Source organism: Botryllus schlosseri, chromosome 16 (genome assembly GCF_051294905.1).
Source record: "Botryllus schlosseri isolate E-star chromosome 16, Bs_hap1, whole genome shotgun sequence".
NCBI classification, from domain to species: Eukaryota; Metazoa; Chordata; class Ascidiacea; order Stolidobranchia; family Styelidae; genus Botryllus; species Botryllus schlosseri.
The window spans coordinates 293,785-314,220 of NC_137251.1; the positions used below are offsets into that span (position 1 = coordinate 293,785).

The 20,436-nt window shown below is 40.0% G+C and overlaps 1 protein-coding gene across 3 annotated transcripts; it reads left to right on the plus strand.

Moving 5' to 3' along the window:
* The first annotated feature begins 383 nt into the window (after window positions 1–383).
* On the plus strand, window positions 384–19,212 carry LOC145458504 (RCC1 and BTB domain-containing protein 1-like). 3 transcript variants are annotated; one of them, XM_080336887.1, is made up of 13 exons: window positions 384–1,117; window positions 2,334–2,660; window positions 5,056–5,206; window positions 5,954–6,144; window positions 6,747–6,839; window positions 9,858–9,998; window positions 10,184–10,306; window positions 10,921–11,004; window positions 11,439–11,540; window positions 14,202–14,353; window positions 15,098–15,249; window positions 16,731–16,861; window positions 17,302–19,212. In XM_080336887.1, exons 2-13 carry the CDS (start codon window positions 2,439–2,441, stop codon window positions 17,440–17,442), a joined length of 1,683 nt encoding a protein of 560 aa, XP_080193013.1. In that variant the 5' UTR covers window positions 384–1,117; window positions 2,334–2,438; the 3' UTR covers window positions 17,443–19,212. The 3 variants fall into 3 exon arrangements, with proteins under 3 accessions (XP_080193013.1, XP_080193014.1, XP_080193015.1); XM_080336888.1 differs by lacking the exon at window positions 384–1,117 and adding an exon at window positions 1,214–1,509; XM_080336889.1 differs by lacking the exon at window positions 384–1,117 and having other exon boundaries at window positions 2,517–2,660; window positions 5,046–5,206.
* The last annotated feature ends 1,224 nt before the right edge of the window (window positions 19,213–20,436 follow it).

The window sequence follows — 20,436 nt, forward strand, 5'->3', positions numbered from 1 at the left end:
ACCGTATTCCTCCAGTATATCTGGATAACATTTAGTGCGAATCAGTGACGTGCGGTCAGAGGAGGCGAGTGAGGCAGGCAGTACCGTCACCCTGATTGGAATCGCTGGCCTTTTTGCTGTTTTTGTGCTCGCTCAAACGGAAAAAACGTCAGAAATTTACACATGCAATTTAAATTTGCTATATTTTGGTCAAATTAGGGTCGTTGAGGGTGACACTTCCACACTTGTTCATTTATATCCTACTTGATACTTTGTCCCCTTCTTCGACACCTGGGGTTGCATAGTCTGACCTTCAACCCCATGATTCTGTTCATGTCTTCAAAAATCGCTCTCTCGTGACGTCATTTTTAATTGCAAATATATTTTGGCTAAGAGGAGGTGTCATCAAGTGTAACGTGTCATTGGAAAGCTCTTGACAAGGACTATCAAATTCAACAATAAAATTACTGGATATTCGATATTTCGAAATTCAACAATTTTTTCAACACTTGTTTACAAAATTTTTTTTTAAATTTGAAGATGAAATATCCACTAATATTATTGTTGATTTTGAAAGTGCTTTCCAAGAGCTTTCCAATGATATCTTACACTTGATAATACCACCTGTTAGCCATGAGATATCTACAATTAAAACTGATGTCATGCATGAGTGCCTTCAAAAGTTATAAATAAAAGCATGGGTTCAAAGGTCAAACAAGGCAGCCCCAGGTGTCAAAGACGGTGAAAATGCATTAAGTGTGCTGTAAATGACCAAGTGTGAAAGTTTCGCCCTCAACAGCCTTAATTTGATCGAATTATGGCAAATTTAAGTTACATGTATATATTTCTGCTATTTTTTCCGCTTCAGCGATCACAAAAATGGCAATTTTTGGACGATCATACCTTCGGTTCTAGTCGACCTTTTTTGATGAAATTTGGATTTCTGAAATCAGAAAACAAAGCTCTGTAAGCATGCCAATTTTCATGACGTTTCGAGAAGGTGGGAATTTGGCATGGAGCACCTGAAATGTACTGACCCAATGAGATTTTTTTTTTAAATAAAAGGCGAAAGAAAAGGTGAGGCGTATACGAGCCAAGCCTGTCCTGTCATATGAGGCAATTCATCACAAACCTATAGGTCAGAATTTATAATAACTGCATGGTGTTAATCAAATGCTATACCTATAATCGAGACTGGAATCGGAGGTTGTTTTCGACAACATGTTGTGCGTGACAGACGGATTTCTCGCGTGATTGGAAAATTTCATCCGTGTTATGGAAATATTTTTCGCTCTGATTCAATACTGAATTACTTATTTAACGACACAATGTGCTAAGATAGACCTTGTATACGTCGGACTAGGGCTACGTCGTATATTCGCTGTTACGCAAATGCCACGCTTGCTTGAGTTCATTATAAAGCGCAAGCGCCTTACTCTGGATCTGGACTCTGGATCGCTATGTGACGTCGGCATAATTCATTAATCGGCGTGATCAAATATAAATGCTCACGTCACCGATTCCACTCTGGTATATAACAGGGTTGTAATGACTCGAGTCATGACTCGACTCGAGTCACGATTTTCGGATGACTCGACTCGAGTCATTTTCTCAAAATACGGAAAGGACTCGACTCGACTCAAGTCAATCTGTGTATTGACTCGACTTGGACTCGAGTCATTGCGCATGACTCGAAGCAAGTCATTGACTCGAGATTCAGACAGCCAAGACAGACATTTCATTGTAATTTCGAAGCCAACACACTATTTAGATTTCGTTTGTTGGTACTGGTGCTTGAAAATGCGACCAGAAACTGCTAAAAGTGAGGAAAATTGATATATTATAAATGCGAACCATTCAATATCACCGAACAGAGTTAAAAAACTGGGTTTAGGAAGACTTTAACTGGAAACTGAGCAGTCAACACAATGACTTGGACTCGGACTCGAGTCATAATACCATGACTCGGACTCTATCCTCTGTTCGCTGACTTGGACTTGACTCGGTGGGAATTGAAAATGACTCGACTTACTCGGGTCAAAAATATAAAAGTGAGATTGACTTGTGACTCGGAGCCTTGTGACTTGGTTACAACCCTGGTATATAATTGATTCCGAAAATCCATATAATAATGTAAGACCACCAGAACATCCTCAAAATCACCAAGGAATGCGAAATATATCTTTGTTATTGTGCAACGACAGCATAGTCACTTAGTGAAAAAGGCGAGTGATTAAGAAAATGACTGATTCAAGTCGAGTCAACTGAAAAATTGCTCATGACTCAAGTCATTTCAACCATGTATTTGGAATTTTTGTGACAGGAAAATTGCTTACCGGTATCTCTGCTTTCAGCTAGCATCCTCAAGCGTTGGTATCTTTCTGCAGACCACTGTCATGGCTGGTATATGAAGTAAAGCAACAATCTCAGACTCACCACTGGAATTTTCATGTCAACATATGATGGACTCTTGCAGCCCCCCTGCTGACATTGAGCCTGTAGCCGACCGTAATAAGTCGTCCACACGACATGACATTGTCAAGTACAGATTTCAAACTTCAGATCTAGCTCTCTGGCCGATTCTGAACCTTGTAGAGGCCGAAATTAGATCGAAGATTCGTCTTGTTTTTGTCTTCAGTCAAGCGGCGGCCGAAGTTATCTTTACAACCAATGATGACAAGGTAATATCGAAACTCCAGAGTGTAACCTAAGCAGTGTTGGGATGAATCGAGTCATGACTTGACTCGAGTCACATTTTTCGTATGACTGGACTTGACTCGAGTCACTTTGCAAAAATGACTTGACTTGAGACTTGAATCGGTGTTTCAAAAATAGGGATTGACTCGTGAATCAAGCAAAATTTACGAGTCAATTTCAAGTCATCAAGGAACGGTGTCGATAAAATGGCTGATCTTGCGTATATTCGGATTGCTCACGGTACGTTGGTGTGACCTGTGAGAGTGACCAGTCACTCAATGATTGTGCGTTTTAGTGAGTCTCCATTGTTCCATCACAAATAGATTGACCGCAAGCAAAGTGATTGGAGCTTGCAGCTTCTGTTATAGTAGTAAAGTAATCTATTGGCAATGCATGTATTCAGTATCTTTCTCTGTTCTTTAGACTGCTCATTGTTGTCGGTGCTCATCTTAACCAAACCTCTTTTGTGATTTAAATTGAATCCTAATATAGTTTATAAGTTTTTATTACTCGTCAACCATCGGCGCAGGCTTATTGTATCTCATGGATGTGTAGGTGGGCAAATATATCAATTCCTTTCAACTGTCTGAGGTTTCGTATTCTATTCTCTATTATGGGTGATGTGTAGACTATAACGCAGAGCGAATGTTTGTAGATGTTATAGTTGTATAATCTGACTCCAGAAGGTTGCGTTTACAATTCGCTGCGTGTTCCCTTGCGTTCGACAGGCCAGCATAACCACGCCGTACGGCCTTGTTGACTGACGTACCACGAAGCCTGTCTATTGCACACGTATTCGATGGATCACACTGACGAATATATTTTGTTTCTGTCTCCACGACTTGTAACTTTATTGAATCCCGTACGACAATGCCACGGACTTCCGAATCACCGATTAATGAATGAATTGAATGTGTATATACGCTGTATTACATTCGTATATATATCATAGCCACGAGAGATTACATGCACCAAACATTGTACGATTTATTTCTCTTATCTATAATTCACACGACAAATAGACGACTCACGAAGGTCTTATCGGGTTTTCACTTCAGGGAATTGAAATTAAAATTAAATTAAAATAGACCAAGGCTATACAGTAACTTATATGTGTGAACAAAACGACACCTTTTTGTTTATTTAATTAAGTCTATGTTCGTTCCTCGATTCAAAATAAATGGCGACATTCAAACAGCTATCAAAATGCAATGATGTAATTATGCCTCGTACGTCGAAAAATTAACTTGACTTAAATTGTGACTTGTCTCGTGACTTGACTCGACTCGAGTCACCTTCAAAAATCGATCGACTTGACTTGACTTGAGTCATAATATGCAATGCCTCGAGATGACTTGTAACTCAAAGGCAGTGACTTGATCCCAACACTGAATGTTTGATGCAGACTTGTACAAACTATAGCCATCTTGCTTGACGGTCCACTGACCATTAGACTAGGCTATAGGCATGCTGCTTTTTGAGTGCGGTAGTTCTACTTCTACAGTTGAGCATTTTGTATAGTGCGGGCTTCTAGTTTTCATTACAGATGTTGTAAATTAAATACCGTAGTTCTAGATGTAAGTTTGGTGAAGTGAGTAGTTCTATATCTCTAGTTATGGATTTTGAAATATGAGTAGGAGTTTTCGTTTTGCATTTAAATAAATTTGGTTGCAGAAAAACTAGAATTCAATTCAATTTATTGCTAAAAATTTCATTACTTCGATACACCGCAAGGCTACGATACAATGGAAGATAGGAAGTTCTCGAAACGATTTGGAGTAATCAGACAGCCACCTGGCCTAGGCAATGTAAACAGGAGACATGTACAGATTGTACACCAAATGAAAAGTAAAAGAAAATAATATAGCCTAAAAGGACAGGTGACAAAAAAGGTGGCATGTGCAGGAAGGCTTGATCGATATGTCAGGTCATGGTTCGGTAAACTGGAGGGCTAACTAGAAGATATGTGTCGTCATTTGGAGTGAATCGTGATGCTGGTTTTCTGTTGTGTTTTGTTCTTGCAGCCATTGTAAGCTCAGAGTCATCCCTACTAGCATAACGAGGGGGTCGAAACCCCTCCCATTACAAACTCAAAAGCCAGACCCTGATTCTGTCTTCAATATTCCTTGAAGCTCATTTGCAATACATTAATTCACATTATTAGTTATTAGCTAGTTGTGTTTTAGTTACCGTAGTTGTGGATTTTCAAAGGTCGCTAGTTCTAGTTAACTTTACAAAGTAAGTAGTTCTAGTTCTAGTCGAGAGTTTTTAAAAGTTAATAGTTCTAGTTCTAGATGCACAATTTGAAAATGGAGTAGTTTGTACAAGTCTGTGTATGATCGCTCTCCAGTTATCTAAACTACTATTAGTCGTTTACAGGTGTATGCGTTGGGAACAAACACGAATGGATGTTTAGGAGTTGGTGATACTGTGAGCTCCCTTAAGCCTCGAACCATCAGTGCTCTTGATGGCAAAAAGATAATTGATATTGCAGCAGGACACGGACCTCACGTGGTCGCTTTGACAGAAGGTAGGAAATCTTTTGGCATCTCAAAGCAGTGTTGTAGCCAATTCAACGAAAGAAGTCACGAGTGATCGTTCAATTCAATACCAATTTAAGTCCGAGCCATAGTGTCCACTGGTCATTACCGAGTTCAAGTCAAGTTCAACTCGCTTTTCTTTGAACTCTTGGGTGATATTGAATGCCTCAGTAGTCCAAGACAAGTTTTGAAAGTCATAAATAATGTCTCGAGTACAAATTGAGTCGATGCACGATGGGACTCAAATCGAGTTGAATCATTATCCATGTTTGAAAAAAGGACTCGAATCAAGTCAATGACAATTTGCAGCTCAATTCGAGTCATAACTAAGTTGCACAACTTGAACATTTTCAACTTATCCAAATTAGATTAGATATATAGCTACACAGTTGTTTTTTTAAATTAGACTAGAATTAGAATTATAGACCCACATTTTTTCCAAATTAGATTACAATTATTTACTGAATTTATGAAAAATTGAAACAAGTTCAGTTCCCATCTAATCAGAGTTCGTTCTCGTAAGCACGAAAATGTCTGTGCAGCAAGCTTGACCGTTTCACACGACACATGGAACATTTACAAGAAAACTAGAAATGACATGACAAGTATAATGAAACAGCGTGGAAACATGTCACAAATTTGATTAGAATTGGAATGAGAGCATGAAAACATTTGACAAAAAGTCTGGTTGCAATCCTGTCTCCAAGTCTCACTTGAAATGTATCACGCTTTTCTAGATGGTGTCGTCTACACCTGGGGTCAAAATGTGTATTCGCAGCTGGGCAACGGCACGAGTGCTCCTTGCCTCACTCCCACTCCCAGAAGTATCAATCACAGAGTCATCAAGATCGCGTGCGGAAATCACCATTCTCTTGTCCTGACCGATACTGGGGAGGTTTTTGCTTGGGGCTACAACAATTGCGGACAGGTTTGTGTGGCAGCGGACAGAATAATACAACTTCATAATAGGGTTGTTCAAAGAAGTACTTTTTCCTCAAATTTTGCCGGCTATTCAATAAAATCGATAGCTTGGATAGCCTAAAAAAGCGCTGCATACCAAATTTGGGTGATACCAATTTTTTTAACATCAGTAACTTTGCTTCTGCAGATTGAAGGCGAGCTCAATTTGCTGGCCATTGTTTTTGTGCACAACTTGGCGATTTCGTGCGTTTATAGTAAAATGTGAAATGAAATTCTAAATTTCCAAATACTTATAGTTTCTTTTCTACTGGTGAGAATTAAACCGAATTTGGTGTGCAGCGTGTTTTTTTTTTCAACCAACCGTATGATTTTATCGAATATCCAGTAAAATGGAAGAAAAAGTTATTTTTGAATGAACCTAAGGAATGCGCTCCTTTGGTATATGTAAAAGAAAAACTTCATCTGATTCAGGATACGACAACCTTCAAATTTTCAAGTTGATAGGATGATTGTAAAAACCAAAATTGGGAGAAAAACTGTTACACTAAAACGCCACCGAAGAAGACCCTGACGTTACCCTAGCTTCCATTGACGGTCCATATCTTTCAGATTGGCTCGGGATCCTCTTCCAACCAGAGCTCACCAAGAAGAGTGAATGCATGCATTGGCAGCAAGCGAATTATCGACATCGCCTGCGGACAGGTGGCGTTCAATTGCAATGAATTTCACTTTTTCAATTCGTTCCAAAGTGATTGCATGAAGATGCAGATTGTATATGACATATCTGGCAACTGGGGCAAGTTTTTGTTGCACTAAAATAGCTAGAAGGTTGCACTTAATTTTGACAAAAGTTGCTGTAAGAAGTTGCATTTATAATTTCTGTTGAATTAGTAGGGTACGAGATACTTGGAAGGTTCCGTTGTTTAACCTAGCTCCTGCAGACTTGTCAAATTTGTTAGTTTGCCATTTCACAGACATTCTGGCGAGACCGCCAACCACATTTTTTCCAGGTAGGCCTACACAACACGAAAATTACGCAATGCGGAAAGAATCCTCCCCCCCCCCCCCCCCAAAAAAAAATAACCTCAGCAGCATAGCGATAACCCCCTCCTCCTAAAACAAGTCAAATAACGCACCCCGAACCCCTAGGTCTGCAAACTTTACCCAAGGCGTTGCAAAAAACCTGACACTTGGCGACAAAATCATTAGCCTAGCTTGAAAAAGGTGATCCAGTGAAAATATAAATTTCGGTGATCTCGCCTGGGCGTTCATGAAATAAGCAACTATCTCAAATTTCAGCGACAGGATTGATAATAACGCGATCTATTTCCATATTGTTCGTGTACGGTCGTGCTTGGCAGGGGTAGTTGAACTTCTTGCTTGCCAGCCATTGTGTCATAGATAGTGATATGCAGCTAACCCATCATATAGCTCATTGTTATTCAAATCATAGAAAATAGAACCATACTAGAAATAGTTTTAGCATGTTTTGAAATCACTCCTATACATTTTTACGCAATATTTGATAAAAGTTGCAGTAAAAGGTAGTATGAAAAATAGAGAAAAGTTGCAAAAATTTGCACTGTAAAATGCCTCCAAACAGCTTGTAGTACACAGATTCTGAGTATCTATGAAGCTGTCGGAAGCTGTAAAAAAAGTTGAAAAATCTTTTCTTCACTGCAATCGTAGTTACAGTCATTATATGCAGGGCTTTGGAGCCGGAGCCCGGAGCCGTGCATTTTCACCGGAGCTGAAGCCGGAGCTCTACGTAAAATTCAGCCGGAGCCGCAGCTGGAGCCCGTTATTTGAGGAGTAGCTCCGGCTCTGACCTATTTCATACGATGCTATTATATATGCAACAACCACATCTGCTGATTTATCATAATTGAACACCAGGCCTGAATTTCAATGCTGTGCACAGCAATGGCATAGAGTAAAGTGCGTTCTAGTGCAACTATGATGTTGTCGACAATTGACAAGTATTCAGTATGACGTCACAAGCCGGTGCCACCTATATGTCTCCGTTGCTACATCGGATATTAGTGACGGCTGACAGAGTCTAGATTACTATAGATAACTAACCTATGGGTAGATTAGTAATCTATATAGACCAAGAATGGGCAACCTTTTCGGCTAAAGGGGCACATGAAATTGACGAACGAGTGCGCGGTCCACTAGCCACGCCAAGCGGGTAAAATTTAAAGTTTATTAATAAACTGGGTCAATAATAGTATTACTTGAGTATAGAGGGTCTATTGTATACCGCCCGCTAGGCTCAGTTTTACAAGGACACGACTATTTGGCGTCTGGCCACATCGATATCGAAGGTCTCCGATAATATGCGACAATGATTTTGTGCCTGCATTTCACCGTCGACGATCTTTATGCGAGCGCAAACGCGCAGACTTTCTCCCGTAATTGCGAATACAGTTAGACTCAATCGGGTAAATTAGGCGGTTTTGTCATTTTCAGTAGTGGGTAGGCTACCAAGCAAGAAATCGTGTGACAATCGAACACGCGAAGCGTGAAGAAAAATTTCGCTACTACTTTAGTTAATTGTAATGTACGACGATTTACTGAAAATGTGACTGGACCCTGGACCTGCCAATGCGTCGGAACTGATATTTTAGACATCAACATCCCAAGTGTCGCAGCCAGAATTGTAATTGTTGGTTGGCATTGCAAGTTCACAATCTGAGCAATTCATTTTCGATAATATAATAGGAAATTAGCTCGCGGGTCACGCAAAACCCTCTCTCTGGCTACATTTGGCCCACGGATTGGCCACCCCTGATATAGACAGGTCCATTCGATAATTTCAGAGCCGGAGCAGCGGTAATAATGCGGCTCCGGAGCTGGAGCAGTTTAAATTTACGGCTGCTCCAAAGCCCTGATTATATGTAACGCATCTAAGTATTAATTCTTGTCGACATTATACCTCTTAGTGGAGAGATACGTGATTTCAACAGTTGAGAAAATGGTCTTTCACTACTTGACTCGAATCCTTGCGCTCAGCCATAGTCATATCATGCTTCGCAACATTTTCTTAAAACGATATACAATCGATGGAGGCCAGACTTTTCCAATGTACTGGATTTTCAAAATGCTCAACTCCAAATAAAACTAGAACCAGTCACTTTTCAACACTCACTAGAACTAATGATAATGCGAATTGCAAATGAACTGAGAAAATATTGGAGATAGAATTGGGTTACCACCCCCAAACCCACCCATGGCTACGCCACTGTTAGTATTGATGACTCCTCGTCCTCGCTATCAATGGCTGCAAGAACATCACACAACAGAACACCGATATCACGATTCACGCCAGACTATGACACACGTTTTCTAGTTGTACTGCAACAAATTATAATTATATGTAGCATAATGCGTGACTACTGGAATTCTTCATAGATGCAGATTTCGTTAAAATAAAGTTTCTTATGTAAAAATTTGTCCGGTTTTGAGTTGAAAAGTTTTTTCAGGCCAAGCTACCTCGCAAGGACAGACAGCTCCAGCAGGAAATCAAGAAAAGTTGTACAATTCTAACATTATGTGCAAAAACGCATAATTTACGTGGATTTGCATTAGGGCAAAATTTTGTCAAACATGAGTTTAAATTTTTCTTTTTTAATGTAATATCTTCCGTTTTTGAGGTAAAAAAGTCGCCCTACCCATAACTCACTTATGACTTATTACTGACTTGAATCACTACCGCAGACATCGTCTCTGGCTGTGACTGATAACGGCGAAGTATATTCGTGGGGCTACAACGGAAACGGTCAATTGGGAGTGGGAAATAACGTGAACCAGTCCAACCCATGCAGAATTGCTGCTTTACAGAATGTTGTCGTTGTCCAGGTAATGCACATGCCTCTGAACAAAATTTGAATAGGGAGCCAACAAAATTGTTGATGTACAATGTTATTGCCAATTCTCTACTAGTCGCTGACGTTGGCTATATTTATTCTGTACGTTAAAGCAGAAAATTGATGCTCTTGGCTGTTGCGTGAATGGCTGACTGAGATTTGTTGTTGTATTTCTAGATTGTGTGCGGATTTGCACACAGTTTAGCTCTGTCCGACGATGGAACGTTGTACGGCTGGGGCGCGAACAGTTACGGTCAGCTGGGTTGCGGAAACAAGGCGAATGCGGTTACACCCATCCAAGTAAGTGTGAAAAAGGGTATTTTTGATATTTTACCACTTGTTACTTGATTAAAATATTAGTTGGCTAAAAAATGCCGAGCATCGAATTTGGCTCAATTTCAATATGTAGAAGCGAAGATATTACCATAGAAAATTTTAGATTTATTACAAAAAAAAATCTTCTTGGAGGTACAGAATTTCCAATACCATTGAATGATATAATCGCTTGGAAATAAGCCCGAGTGTTTTAGGCAGGGATATCCATTGACTAGTGTCAGTCGAAAATATTCTGGTTTATTTCAACGTGAATATGTCATCGCATTATGAATTGTTTTTTTCTTCACATTTTTACAGGCTAGCCCATGAAATTGTTAGGTTGTCTGTAAAAATGATGTGTAGCAAGCAAATAGTATTTACGGTGTGAAATTCCGTCATTATTGATTGGCGCTAATCATTTTTCAAGACAAAGTTTTCTACCTCAATTTTACGCATCGTTTTATTTTTGGACAACTAGTAATTTCATGGAGTAGCCAGTCAAATTTGAAAAAAATAACCAATAAAAATTGAAAAAAGAAAGTTATTGTCGCCCTATTTTCATGCAAAGTATCACAATAACGTTACTTTTTTTATGTTAGGTAGCGGTTGAGCTCGGACGCGTTGTTCTTGTTGCTGCTTCACCGTACTCTCATTCTTCCGCAGCCCAGAATCAGCTTGGACAGGTGAGAAGTTAGATCATGCCATTGAAACGGACTTGTGCGAACTAGCGGTCTGGTTAGTTGTCATTGCTAGCTCATCACTAGTAATGATGGGGTGGCCAGCTGATGGTTGGAAAAGTGTTTAGTACTAATTCTAATTGTGAGTTTTTAAAAGTGAGTAGTTCTAGTTGTGGGTTTTAAAAAGTTAGTAGTTCTAGTTCTAGCTGTCAGATTTTACGCCTGAGTCCCGATGTCATGAATACGATTGTTGATATTCAATGTTCTTTCCCATTCTCTACTAGTTACTGACGACCACCCCTGACGAGTGGTGGCAGAAAATATTTACTTTGTTCCAAATCCAATACGAGTTTACTGTTCAGCTCCCGTTGTAGTTGCGCATTTTCAAAACATGATGGTCTGTCCAAGCCAGCGTTAAAAGTTGCACTATGTTTCCTTAGGTTTTTATGTGGGGTCAACTTCGCATGCAATCCACTGTCGTTCCAGCGCTGACAGACTTCTCGACATTGGACCAAGTATTCGTTGGATTTAGTGCGCCACCGGTATGTTCGATTACTTATAATTCTTGGCAAACGACATAACTTGACATGATGTGGGTAAAAGGCCGGGTTGTAATGACTTAAGCCGTGATATTCGGTGACTCATTTTCACTCGAGTCATTTTCTCAATTATGGAAAATAACTCAACTACAGTCAGCTTGTGTATTGATGCGACTTGTACTCGAGTCATTGCGCATGGCTCTTTTATTTGTAAGAATAAACCTGTTAGGAGTAAAGGTGCTCAAAGTAGTCATTACCTGAAAACGAGTACAAATAGGAACTACGATTTCCAAGAAAGTAAAGCAAGTCAGCATGCTAGGCCTAGTTTTAGATAATTAAAAAAAGACTGAAAACTGTGGCTTTGAAGTAGAAATCCAAAACGATAGCCACTTGATGAAGTAGTGCAGGTAGACATAACCTATCCAAGTATTTTGACAAGTAGAAGTATCTCTTTACTAACCAATCGTTGCATAATTTCTCTCCTTTCTCTGGTCCCCCTCCCACCCCACACACACACTCTTTGGCAGCTACTTTCAAACGCTTTGCGCCAAATCTTGACAAATTTCCAGGGAGCTTCTTTCAGGCTCATTGCTGTTTTTTATCAACAATCTATAAATTGAGACATGGAAACGCATATTTTGGACACCACTTTACTTGGTGGTGAATTGAAAATGACTGACTAGACTCAAGTCATTATTATTTTTAATTGCTAGAATCATGTTGTGGTGTCTTTTGCACCACAAGCCAATCAATATCATTGAATTGAATAATTTTGTGTAAGAAATTCACAGTATGAAGTTCAAATAGCTGGTTCTTGGTACAGAACTTGAATAAATAATTTACTACAATGGATCGGATGTTGTGTTGAAAGTATGAAGTCGATTGTCGAAACGATACAAGTTGATTGACTTGCGACTCTGAACCTTGTCACTTGGTTACAGCCGTTCCGACTTCACAAAATGGGTGTCGCAATGATTCAAGGTAATGTTCCTGGGAGTAGAAGTATAGCTAACCAAAGTATTATAGGTCTAGCTGGCTGACTACTTAACCTGGAATCCTGTATCCTGGTGAGATCTTCTTAAGATGCCAATAATATACAAGACATACGAATATATTTCAAACGTTGATACCAGTAGGTTTAGCAAATAAGTCTAGCTGATTCTCTCGAATCAGGATTTTATACTAGATGCAATTTACTGTAGGAGAGGGTCTCTATGTTGCTAGAGTACGGCACTATAATCAGAGGTGGTCAGTAACGAAGTACTTCTACTTTTTCGAAGTACTCAAGTAGTTTTCCTCTACTTCTGGTACTTACTCAAGTAGATAGAATCTTCGCTACTTCTACTTCGTAATACTTTGTGATCTACTTACTTACTTTTCGCTATTTTCAGTTTGTGAAGTAGAAGTAGTGTAACCCTCCAATTGGTAAGAGAAACTGGGGAATTCTCGGGCTGTTTTCAATTTCCAACTTTCAATTTTAAGAAAATTTAAGTCAAACCCAGAATTCCCGTCGTGCTTCACATCAAGTAGATATAGAGTTTCAAAATTTGTTTTCACGAAAGTGAATATTATTTAGGTTGCATTGCACCACATTGTCGCCCATATGACATATTTCATCAGAGTATATATGGCCCATTATAACGTTTGAAACTACCGTTTTGCAATCTAGCAACTACCCATCATATCGTAATCTAGCAGCCCATGGCTTGTTCTAATCTGGAAAAGTGGGCTCTGACTTTTCGAGCGTTAGATCTATTTTAGCAACCACTGTTAAAACTGTCTCGACAAAAGACATTAAAACATTTTCCGCTTTTCTGATGTATACGTATTGGTATTTCTCGTTCAATTCACAGTATCATTACTTAGAGTTCTAATCACTTTTAGGTTTTTCATCTGAAGAACACGCATGTTTAAGTTTAAAAGCAAGAGTAGCATCGCCGTTTATTTTCCTAAAATACAATCACACTATATGGCATTTTTACGTTACGCCATATTTTTTTATCATCGTATACGAATCGCGCAAAGTGTTAACATCGTATCCATATAAATTTTCCGTATTGCTATTCGACTAAACTAAAGGCCGTAATACGCGTAGGGAACATGCCATGACATTTTATAAAACTTGGGTGTTCGAGTAAACAAAAGATTAGTATCTCATGTCCATAGCAAAACAATCATTTGCATCTCATGATGCAGACGAAAGCTCATGCTGTCGGAAATTTATACCTTCTAGGATGCATCGATATGCGTTGTACATGAAGCTCTCTGCAGTCTGCACCTACCGCATAGCTCAATTTGCAGCTTATGAAAGTCCATGCGAACGTATTATGACCGTTTTCAAAACTACTTACTTACTTGAGTAGATTTAAAGCCAGCAAATTCTACTTGTACTTCAAGTAGTTTTAGCTTGCCTGTGAAAGAAGTACTTATACTCGTACTTGAGTAGATTTTTGCGTTGCTACTTCTACTTCTACTTGAGTAGCTTTCTTGACTACTTTGACCACCCCTGACTATAATATACGATATATACATTTCATGGTTGGACAATCACAGTGATCGCCTGCAGTATTATTGGATTATTATGTATTTATTTATCATAAAGTATTGGTTTATTGGATATGACTGGTTACAGCCCTGATATTCACTAATAGGTCCTGTTTCCAGGTCACTTGGCGGCCTCTAGCAGTTGGAAAAAAACCAGAACTGTCAGTCGAGCAAAGCTTAGCGAATGCCTTTGATGACGAGACGACTTCTGACCTGAGAATTGTTGCCGATGGGAAAGTGATTCATGTGCACCGAGCTATTTTGAAGATAAGGTACATGACAGACTGACATGAACAAAGTACCAATCTATTTAGTTGACTGTCAACTGACTAAAGGTATTGTTTAGTTCTAGTTGCGGATTTTGAAATGGGAGTGGTTGTAGTTGTAGTTCTAGTTGTGAGTATGGAAAGTGAGTAGTCCTAGCTCTGGTTATGCATTTTGGAAATCCAGTAGTTTGTACAATTCTGATTACAGAAATGTTCAGTAAATAAGAACAATCAACGTTTTCCAATTGCTCAGAAAGTAGATTTTGCTAACGTGCACCACTTACTCCGGCAAAACTGGCAACTGGACTTACCTGGCTTTAGTTGTACTTTTGGGGTACGTTTGAGGAAAATTGTCGTGCCAACACGGCAGAATAGCCCGAGTACCACAGTAGCCGTCAACAGCGATGACTAGCTGAGCTAGCAATGGCAGCAAGACCGTCACACAATAGAACACCGGCATCACAATTCACACCAAACGACGACATGTGTTTTAAAGTCGTTCGGCAACTAAAATACTTTTAAATACCGTAATTAGAACTGCTTTACAAAATCTGCAACTAAAGATACAACTAGAACTACTCAAAAATGTGCTGTTAGTCGACTGTCAAAGTTTGCACAAATCTGATGGTGACATTCTGGACTGCAAAACCAGTGTTTGAACTCTTGTGTCCACTGCACAGCCCTAGTATGGGATAATAGAGTGCACCGTATCGTTGATAATGATGCTTAAATTCTGTCGTTATTTGTCAGGTGTGAATATTACCGCCGAATGTTCCAGTCGCACTGGGACGAGAGCAGTCAGGATAAAGTGGAGATTGTCGGCTACTCCTATCCCGTTGTGTACTCCTTTTTGAAATGGCTCTACACAGATACACTCGAGCTACCCCCCGAAGATGCTATCGGTGTGTATGGCTATGACCGTGCCTAAATGATCGCACTATGTGACAATTCCGTGGTTTGATCACAATTGCACAGATGTGTCATTTCTACGAACGTGTCTATGTGTAGCTTTGTACTGCATTTATCGTATGATGCAATACGGGTAATTGAGGTTTACAGTCTTCCACAGAGAAAATTAGGTATTGAAACTTTCACTTTAGTTGATAAATGAACCCTTAGTGGCAAGGAGCGCATCATTTCAGTACCGGTACTCAGGAACAACTCTCACAATTCGACTCCAATCATTAGGATGAATACTCTAATAATGTGCCAAGCGACGAAAAAATCTACTCAAGTACGAGTAGAAGTACTTCTTCCATAAGCAACCTAAAACTACTTGAAGTGGAAGTAGAATTGCCTGACTTTAAATCTACTCAAGTAAGTAAGTAGTTTTGAAAATGCAGTCTAATTCGTTTGCATGGATTGTCAAAAGCTGTGAATTGAGCTATGCGACAGAAAGCTTGATTCGTATTTATGCATCCCTTGAGGTATCAATTTTCGACAGAATAAGCATTGTTTCGCATTATGGGACACAAATTATAGTATTGATATGAAAATGCGACACTAACCCTCTGTTCACTAGAAGATCCCGTTTGCAGAGAATATCATGGCATGGTGCCCTACCCCATATTATAAGGCCCCAAGTTTAGGCAGAGAGATGTTCTGTAGCGACGTAATTAGCAACAATCTCAAGCCATTCATGTTTCATTCATGATACGTAGAATACCATTTAATTAAAAAATCGAACGTATTCGAACTATTCCTAATCATGAGTACTGAACACTACTAACACAAAAATGTTTCAAGCTACTTTTAACAACCAAAAGTTTGAGCGACTAACAGCGAATAAACTACAGGACAGTCAATGAAATGTAATCAAACGATTAGGCTACTCAAAGCTGAGTGAGGATAAGAAATGTAATTGGGAAGGCGTCAGTGATAAGGATGATACCGATAAGATGTGTAAAATTGAAATTAATGCAAAAAGAAAGAGCCGCCTGATAACTACAAATTACAACATTTTGGTTCGCATTTTCATTTGCTCGGAAACTGTTAGATTGCATTTGATGAACATTGTGGTGCGAAAATTTCTGGCCCCAGTAAATTTGGCCAAGATTGGAGGTAAGATTGGGATAGCATCTCAACAAATGCGTGATCAAGTTTCAAATGCGTGAAATTCAGACTATACACAAAGCAATACTATGAAATAGATGTGAATCGCACCAAGCGCAGAAAAGATTTCAGTTTACCAAAGCTTTTCGTCCACTTTCAAACTCTGGTCTGCAACTGAACTCAATTTCCAAGTTTTTGCGAATTCAGTAGTTCTAACTTAATCCGCAAAAACTAACTATCATATTAATTATAATCGAATTACAAAAAGCTGCTCATCGTTTAGTCGAACTGTGCATTGTTTTGAATCAATTGAAGTGGAATGGTGTTACAGGTCTCCTTGATCTCGCGACATCTTACTGTGAACTCGGTTTGAAGCAACAATGTGAACGGCTCATTCGTGACGGCATCACAGTCGAGAATTCGCCGATTCTCTTTGCAGCTGCTATCAAGTATCATGCCAAGGTTTGCGATCAGTTTTCCGTGGTATTGCTGTGGTCTCTGCAGGTACTTCTTGAAGCAGACTTGTACAATCCAGTTAGTTGATGCTCATTGTTCAGCCAACTACAGCTTTTTGAGTAGTTCTAGATTTAGTTACGGATTTCAAAATGTGAGTGGTTCTGCTTTTTAAAAATACGTTTGTTTCCCAACAACCCGAAAACATGTGTCGTCTTGAATCGTGATACAGGTATTCTGTTGTGTGATGTTCTTACAGCCATTGCTGGCTCACGTAGCCAGAGGATGATTTTAGGGGTCGAAACCCCTCCCATTTCAAACAAGAAACCCCATATTTTAGTTGTAGTTGTGAAAGGTAGTTCTAGCTGTACATTTTGACAGTCCGATGGTTTGCACATGTTGTTTTCTTGTCTCAAATGATGTCTGTAAATGTAAATAATCTTTCACAGGAATTGGAGAATTACTGTTTCCAGTTTTGCCTCAACCACACGTCAGAGGTCGTTCAATCTGACAACTTTCAATCTCTCACTCTTGACGTCATGCGACACTTTGTCACGGAAGCTGCAAAACGAGGAGCCTTCAAGCGATGAAAGAATTAATTGGTTTTGTTTGGCACTTATTTCTCGTGGCATTCTACTTTCTCCCCTTACCACGAACCACGGTTGGAATGCAGTGGCGGCTCGTGACGATATCGGGTGGTGGGGCAAGGGCTGCAAGCGACTTTTTATCAAGATGACGTCACAATGGCGTTTTCCAACGTAAACAAGTAACTTAATGATGGTACGGTAACCAGTGGCGTAGCAGCCACCTGGCGGTTCTGGCTCTGCGCCAGGGGCGGCAAAATGAGGCTGCACAGTGAGAGAGATGCCTGCATCATCGTGATGGTTTGAAGACGGAGATGCGATAAGGACTTTATAGTAAGGTCACCTAGTCTGCACCCCGTTTTTTTCTCCTCCGTGATTGCTGGGCGTCTAGCGAGATAACCGCGGATACCAGTTTTCGAGTCTTCGGTCTGACCCGGCCAGGGATCGGGTCCGCAACCTACCGATCAAGAAGCCGGACGCATCACCATTACACTATCTCGCGCGGCGTGTAGACAGCCGGCTAAAAGAAGAGTGCTTGGTAGTCGTATAGCTGGCGTCCCGTCAGCTAAAATTTAATCAAACAGGTCTCAATCGAAAGCTAGTGTCGCGCTGATTCCGAAAACACGAATTAATATGTTAACATGGCGATGGAATCACTCCGAAATAGCCGTCACGGCCGATTGTTCGGAGAGTTCGCAGAAAAAGGAGAATGTCTGGCGAACAAACAGAAGATGCTGGCCTCAGTGTTGTTGAAGAATTTAGACGATGCATGTTTCAAGCATAGGACAGATTTAAACTTGAAGCTGAAACTAGGTTTACCGGCATTCACCACTTAAATGATATATTTGGATTTTTGAATTCCCACGCGCTGCTGCAAAGCGAAAGTCACAATTTATTCACCAGCGCTTTTAGAAGCACTTATGACGACGAGGTGGACTTTTTGGAGTTAGCTGCGAAAATTGTCATGCCTTATACCTCGAATTAGAGATCACATAAAGCAGAAGATTGCTAGTTTTTCGTACAAACCAATATGAGGCCTCTAGGACAGGGGTTCTCAACCTGGGGGGCATGAAAGCATCTTAAGAGGAGGCGCGAAGAATCGGTCAAATGAATTTTTTTCGCGCTATGCGCGATTTACCTCCAATTCACGCGTGTTTCTCTATATATAGACCCAGTTTCTTATTTTTGAATTCTCTCATCAACAGTCATAACCTTCCATGCCATCAAACAATCTGTTAGGGTTGCTAGCATCCCGGTTGGATCTTGTAATATGACGATACGAGGGCGCGGAATTTTTCACTATCCTAAAGAGGGGCGTGTCTAAAAAAAAGTGGCGAACCACTGCTCTAGGACGAACACAAATTAAGTTATAATCATATGAAGTTGTTCAACTTGAGATTTTAAAAGGGTTAAGAGGCTGGTGCGGAGCAGTGAAACCACGTTTGATCGTAGTGCAACAACGTTTGATGTTTTACAGTGGTTGTTTAATGCAAAGCTACTTGATTCGACACCGTATTTATGCTCGTGTCTGAAACTTTATCTGAACATTGGTGTTTCAACTGCGAGCTGTGTGAGGAGCTTCTCAAAGCTCAAACTGATTATGTCTTATATATTTAGTTCTATCATGATTCATGAATAATGATCGGCTATCAGCTCCATCCATTCTGTCTATAGAAAGAGACTACGTTCAAAAACTTGAATTTGAGGATATTTTCGCTGCTTTTGCTTTGAGGCGGCCATTGATTTTCTATTTGTACAATACATTCGTTCGCTATTTCTTGTTTTTATTATTTTTGGCGTCATTAACGTCGAGACGGTGAAGCTGAGAAGCGGCATATTATTTGTAATTATTCCTATTGACAAGATTACTTGAACATCAATCTATGTCGAAATTTGATGCGGTCTACCTAGGGGGCGGCATTTTCAAGAGAGCCAGGGGCGGCAGCACATGCTGCTACGCCAGTGACGGTAACATGAATTTCCCGGCAACAGTGATTTTAACGTATGTGCCACGAGAGGTCTGCTGGTGAGCTGTGACTTGAAGTGTGGTAACTGCGTAAACGGCGTACGGAACAAAGATTCAACACGGTTCATGTTCGCATTAGACCTGACTAATTATCTGCAGAAATGGAAATGACTATAACTCGAGAGATAGCGTAAGCCTAATTGGAAAGGTCAACGAATTCGGACAGATACGCAATTGTTATCTCATAGATTGGGCCTGTCCTATTGAATCCAAAACATCATTGTAAAGGACTAAGAATAGCAGCCTCGGAAATTTGGTCTCGGTACAGCATAAGAGATTTTGGCCTTGAAACTGGAGACTGTAACACGACACATACGTTTTTATTACTGTCTTATAGGTCTGCTGCGAAATCGCCTTTGAAAAATATATTACCGAATAAATACGTGGATGAAAGCCTTAAACTTGGTACACTGTTACATGACATTATCGAGAAGTGGCCTCATGGCCCTTTTCGGTATGGTACACTGTCAAAATTAATGCGAACAGACCAACACCGAATTTTGCGTAAAATTTACTGAGGAATAATAGGCTGATCAAGTGACGAGGGGTTGTACGCAAATGGCTTGAAGGCCACAATTTCACGGTGAAATTGACATTGGAGAATATACGATCAAAGTAAATATTTGAATGCAAACTGAGAATGATATCATCATCTCACTTAACGTTACTGCAGATACACCGGCTTTTGCGTGAAATCCGCAATGTGTCGTAGGCTAAAGTGTCAGATCGGAGCACATCTTTACCATACTCGACCTTGATAACGAAATTACTGCCCTAATCATTGAGTGTCAACCTTGAGACTTGGCACAGCGTTCGATACTAAAATCAAGACATACCGTGCAAAAGCTTATGACGGATCTAGGTAAGGAGCATCGTTAAAATCAATAGAGACCAATACCGGCTTTGCGTATAATCTGTTAGCGATAAATGACGAGTCAGCTCTCACTCGAATTAGGAAACGAAATTACCACTAA